General features: G+C 23.9%; 1 protein-coding gene across 1 annotated transcript; it reads right to left on the bottom strand.

Moving 5' to 3' along the window:
- Positions 1-2,109: 2,109 nt before the first annotated feature.
- LOC113372080 (histone H2A-beta, sperm-like) lies at positions 2,110-5,339 on the bottom strand. The gene is made up of 3 exons (XM_026612415.1): positions 5,321-5,339; positions 5,041-5,257; positions 2,110-2,287 (listed from the first exon to the last, which is right to left on the bottom strand). Exons 1-3 carry the CDS (start codon positions 5,337-5,339, stop codon positions 2,110-2,112), a joined length of 414 nt encoding a protein of 137 aa, XP_026468200.1.
- Positions 5,340-6,310: the final 971 nt, after the last annotated feature.

Here is a 6,310-nt window from a genome sequence, read left to right on the forward strand (position 1 = left end):
ATCGTGTACCAGGTTACAGAAATTGGAAATTTATTACAAAACTTTCATGAGATAAAAAATGTAGAAACATCACCATGGTAATTATTTAAAAAACTGATAAACTTTAAATATGCAAAATAGGTGTAAATGACATTTTGCGTCAAGGAAAATTCTATGAACGTCCTAATTTGTGTAAATGATCTGATTAATGAATAAAAGTTTAGACTTAGCTTTATTTAAAACTGTGACCATATTTTTTTTAATTTTGACGCTGCCTATTGTTCCAAACTTTAATGACATTTAATAAATAATTTATAAGGTTGTTGTTTCATCACAATCACCAAAAAAGCTCAAAATACAAAGAAACCGATCTTTTACCAATGACTCTATTCCCAACCGATATCTTTATACCTTAATATCCTGAACCAATGTTCAAAATCAGTTCAGAATTCGTGAAAATTTTTTTGTTGAATTTTAGCACAAGAGAATAAAATTTTAACACACATACTCATACAGTTAAACACACATACTTTTTCCAATTATGATATAAACGGTTCAGAATTACTTGAAAAATAAAACAACATAAAAAATGTTTTCTAAGATTTTCTGTAGTAAACAAACTTCTCCATCGGGAAGGATGTTAAAAATAAGCGCCTCAATTTTTAAACAACTAAAGTTTGAGATATTTATATAGGTACTTAGATATAAATATTGATAGCATAAGGAAATGATTGCTTATGCTTTTATGCAATAGCTTTGTTTCTTGAACAATTTCTTAGTATGTTCAATGATTACAAATTTGTAGGTGAAACAAACACGAGAGTAAGAAAACGTAAAGAATTTCAAACGTTGTTAAAATAATTAAGCAAAATTTTATAAAAAAATTGTCATTTTTTATCGCTTCATCAGATACATAATTTTTATACAAAACTTCTTACAGATAAGATAGTAATAATCATTTTCACTTTGCATACATTTGACTTTATTTACTTTGAGATATTTTTAATTTTTTTCGCATTTTTATTTGCTGATTTTCACTTTCCCTGAGCTTTGTAAAATAATTCTCTACAGTTTTATGATAGTAATAAACTGGGTTGATGTTTACTTATGCATCATGTTTAATCGATGCATTCTGGCACGGTACATTTGCTAATTAAAACGCCATTAATGATAGATAATGGAACATGCAATGCATGAATTAAAACCGTTGACCCGGTAAGGCATGAATCATTATTATACGATCAATGCATTTGCATGGATTAGTAGCGAATGCTGAATAAATTACTTAAAATTAAAGTAAAAATAGACTGAAAAAAGAACATTAAAGGAGAGCATTAATTTTATAAAAAGTAGCTAAAGTTTCCGTTAAACCTCATTCGGATTTATTTTTATAACGGGCCGATGGCAAACCATTAATATAATTAAAGATGTATGTAATGGTAGAAAAACGTTGATCGTAGTTGCCTACAAAGCTTTAATTATTATCTGGTCTGTCAGCAATCTGAGAATATGTATTTTCAATATATTCTTATAAGAATGAAGAATTAGTTCAAATAAAATTTCTGACCATCTAAATAAGAATAAAAAATCAAAAATTTAAAAATATTACAAATGATTTGAGTTTGATCCGCATTTCGGAAAACTCGATATGCTTCGAATGATTGCTTAGGTTATTACAAGACTATTACCTAAGAGTTTTCATATAGTGCTAAAAAAATTATGAGGTACCAATTGTATAACTCATAGTGATAAATGTCGAAGCAAAGACCAACACAGAACATGTCGTCCATAGACGACATCTCCGTACACACGTGTCATGTGGATGTTCAAGACGACACTTATATTCATAGGTAGTCAAGTGGATGTCGTCCATGTCTGACACTCGTAATATAAACAATTCAGTATGAGTAAACAATTATAATTAAAAACCTACTAATTTACAAATTAGCCATTACAGATACTCTATTACAAAAACTGTTTTTGATTATATAGTTAACACTATCTAGTTTATTTTAATCTATATTCCTTGTACATTGAATTAACCAACATATAAAATATTATAACACAATACTAGATGTTGTACAATAAACCAAACATTGGTTTTCAATTATTAATCGACTTATCCAAGTCTCAGTCGTCATTTTCAACTTCTCGAGCTGCTGCAGCCTGAGAGGCTCCTGATTTCTTGACCAACAAAACGCTCTCAATGTTTGGTAATACACCACCTTGGGAAATTGTTACCCCATTCAACAATTTATTCAACTCTTCGTCATTGCGAATTGCAAGTTGCAAATGTCTGGGGACAACCCTGAAATGAAATATAGATTTAAATAAATTTTTGCAATTTTATAGTAATTTTAAATAAACAAAACTATTGTTTGTCAAAAATTATTTTTATTGGTTTCTATCAGGAAATAATTTATCAAGGTGCTTTTTAATCTTTAATAAATATTTTAAATTTAATTAACTCGGATACAATAATTAGCATCTGTTGGGAACAACTCTAAAATAAAATTCAATCTACTTAAATACAGATGATTCATTAGTTGTTTCATTTTAAAAAAGTATTCGATCTAACTAAAAATTTAGTAATGTAATATTTCATTAAGATATTAAATTTATTTACGATTTTAACTAAATTATTTTAATTATGCTATATATCTATTCTATTCTATTATATATTATAATAGATGTTTGAACATTTTTTCTCAATTGTGTGGAAGCTTAAGTAATTCAATAGGAGAATACTATTAAAAAAATAATTTATATATAAGAATAAAATCTCATTGTCTATTCTTTATTAGCATTTAATAGCACAAAAATATTAAATTTTATTTATTATCAATTTTCATTAAATAATTCGCATATTATATTTATTAATGGTTTATAAACGAATTATTTTATATGGAAAGATATAAAAACTTATTTTGTGTCAAATATTATTTTATTGGTAGGTATTAAATTTTTTCGATGTTAAAATAATTATTTAAATAATAATGAATATTGAGTATTTATCGGCATTGTAAGGAAACGACGATCCCGAAATAAAATATAGAATTAATTAAATTTGAGCGATTTAATATTGCCTAATAAATGAAAGTTTTCAATTATTAGCGAATTAATAGTATTTTATTTGAAAAATATATATAGAATCTTATGTTCGCAAATAATTTTATCTATTGGCTTTAAAAAAAATCAATTTTATTAATTATTAATTTTTATTTAATAATTTATTAAGATATTGGATTTAATTATAATTTCAAATAAATTATTTTATATAATTAATATATGTTGCAAATGTGCAGGAATGACTTCGGAATTAGACATACATTTTTTAAATAAGGATAATTTTAATAAAATATTTAAATTTTTATTTCATATGTCAAATTTTATTTCATTGAATTTCATTAAAAATATATTTGATTTAAAATTATAAGTAAATTAAATAATTTTATATGACAATTTATATTTGTCGCTAATGCGTCGTATGGATTTTTAATTTAATTGTATTCTTATTTTGAAAATCTTTTGTCAAATATTTTATTAAAAAAAAATTGAGTTTTTATTATATATATTAATTTATAATTTAATGTTTTCGAATTTATTATATTTTAAAAGAATTATTTTATAGATCATATTTCTGTAAAAATGTAAAATGTAAATTTGTATTAAAAATGTTAAATGTAATTTATTTGCTAAACATCAGAATCATTAAGAAATTATTGATAAACATAAATAAAAACAAAAACAGAATTGTAATTGTCATAAATAATATCTGTTTTACCGACGCCTACCTAGTTTAATAAATATTTATTAAGTTTTTATTATATATATATATATATATATATATATATATTAATTTATAATTCAATGTTTTCGAATTTATTAAATTTCAAAAGAATTATTTTATAACATCATATTTGTGTAAAAATGTAAAATGTAAATTTGTGTTAAAAATGTTAAATGTAATGTATTTAATAAACATCATAATCATTGAGAAATTATTGATAAAAATAAATGAAAACAAAAACAGAATTATAATTGTCATAAATAATATCTGTTTTACCGACGCATACCTAGTTTAATAAATATTTATTATACATATATATTAATTTATAATTTAATACGTTTTCGAATTTATTATACTTCAAAAGAATTATTTTATAGATAAAATTTCTGTAAAAATGTAAAATGTAAATTTGTGTTAAAAATGTTAAATGTAATTGATTTGTTAAACATCAGAATCATTTAGAAATTATTGATAAATATAAATAAAAGCAAAAACAGAATTGTAATTGTCATGAATAATATCTGTTTTACCGACGCCTACCTAGTTTAATAAATATTAAGTTTTTATTATATATATATATATATATATATATATATATATATTAATTTATAATTTAATGTTTTCGAATTTGTTATATTTCAAAAAATTCATTTTATAGATTACATTTGTGTAAAAATGTAAAATATAAATTTGTGTTAAAAATGTTAAATGTAATTAATTTATCTGTTAATTGCCAGAAACATTAAGAAATTATTGATAAATATAAATAAAAACAAAAACTAAAATATAATTGTTTAAAATAATATCTGTTTTACCGACGTTTACCTAGTTTAATAAATATTTATAAAGTTTAAATTTTTTAAATAAATTAAGTATAAATTTATTAAAAAAATAAGTATAATTTTTTTAAATATGGATAATTTAAAAAAAAATATTTAAACTTTCATTTTATGTCAAATTTTATTTCATTGAATCTCAATAAAAATAAATTTATTGATTCATCTATGACAATTTATATTTATCAAATATTTATTATTGAATTCTTATTTTAAAAATCCACCTTCGTGTCAAATATTTTTATAAAAAAAATACTAATTTTTATTATATATATTAATTTATAATTCAATATGTTTTCGAATTTATTATATTTCAAAAGAATTATTTTATAGATAATATTTGTTTTAAAAAATTTGAGAAATTATTGATAAATATAAATAAAAACAAAAACAGAAATATAATTGTCATAAATAATCTGTTTTACCGACGCCTACCTAGTTTTCTTGTTATCTCGCGCCGCATTCCCAGCGAGCTCGAGCACTTCAGCCGTCAAATATTCGATGACTGCGGCCAGATAGACCGGAGCACCCGCCCCGATGCGCTCCGCGTAGTGCCCCTTACGAAGCAGCCGGTGTATGCGCCCCACCGGGAACACTAAATCGGCTCTGCTACTACGCGACTTGGTCTTGCTGGTCTTTATTTTTCCTGTAATGAAAATATTAATTATTCATCGCTGCCTTCATTAAACCGAACTTCATTACTTGTTTACTGTACCTTTTCCTAATCCAGACATTTTAATAGTCAAAATTCGTAAGTTATTTGAGTTTTTCTCAAGATTTTTTATCTGTGATACTTTATTGATTTCAATATGCACGAGATGTTCTTTTATTTTGTTTGATGCGGAGTCATGGAGACTTGATTTAGAGGTAGAACAACCGTTGTATATTTATAAAATTCAAATTTGCATTTCGAATATCTTAAAAATGAAAAAAATTTCTTTGCTACGTAATACAAAGATGATATCGTTTTTTTAAATTTGTAATTGCATTTTGTATAAATAATAAACTAGTGGTGTATGGCATCGTGCCTTAAGGCAAATTGCTGGAACTTCACGTACCGTAACGAAATGTTCGAGGAATATTAAATGTTTTCAAATAGATTATTATAAATATTGTAACATTGTCTAATATTTATAAGAATTATATAAACAGAATTGCCAAGTTGAAATTATTTGTTTAAAATATATTAGGGCAGAATTAAAATTAAAATCTGAATTATTTTCGATATACAAAAAAAAATTTTTTTGAAAAAAAAATAGTCATTTTTTTTTCCAAAAGCAATTATTTTGTTGAAACAAGTAGAAAGTTCTTTGGATCATTCAAATCTGACGCTTAGTTCTTTCAAAAACTGCCATTTTTTGCACATTTAGCCATGTATCTTCGAAATGGCTGGACCTGCCTTTGCCAAAAACTAATCACCATCTCTCACAATCATTAGACATCCATTTTTTTGATTGTGAGGTATGCCAAAATGTTCAGAAACCTTCAAAACATGAAGATATGCAAAAATTTTTATTTTGGGCCCATTATTATAACTACCCTACTGGAAGTTAAAAAACATTTTACAGTTTTATAACGAACATTTTTATTGATTTATCCTTAAATTGTTTTTCATTTCATTTTGTTTTTCATTCAGTTTTCACTGAGCGGATAGACCGATGATTAATTTTGAGAAAAGCATTAAATTTTGCAGTACAACTATTAT

This window comes from Ctenocephalides felis, unplaced genomic scaffold (genome assembly GCF_003426905.1).
Source record: "Ctenocephalides felis isolate EL2017-DRISC unplaced genomic scaffold, ASM342690v1 CF-g0.4_SCAFFOLD_01561, whole genome shotgun sequence".
Classification (NCBI taxonomy): domain Eukaryota; kingdom Metazoa; phylum Arthropoda; class Insecta; order Siphonaptera; family Pulicidae; genus Ctenocephalides; species Ctenocephalides felis.

What these genes read in the sequence shown, in the direction of transcription:
- LOC113372080 (XM_026612415.1), bottom strand. An exon ending in CGAGATAACAAGAAAACTAG is followed by an intron (nt 2,288 to 5,040) that starts GTAGGCGTCGGT and finishes ATTTCATTTCAG; the next exon opens with GGTTGTCCCCAGACATTTGC.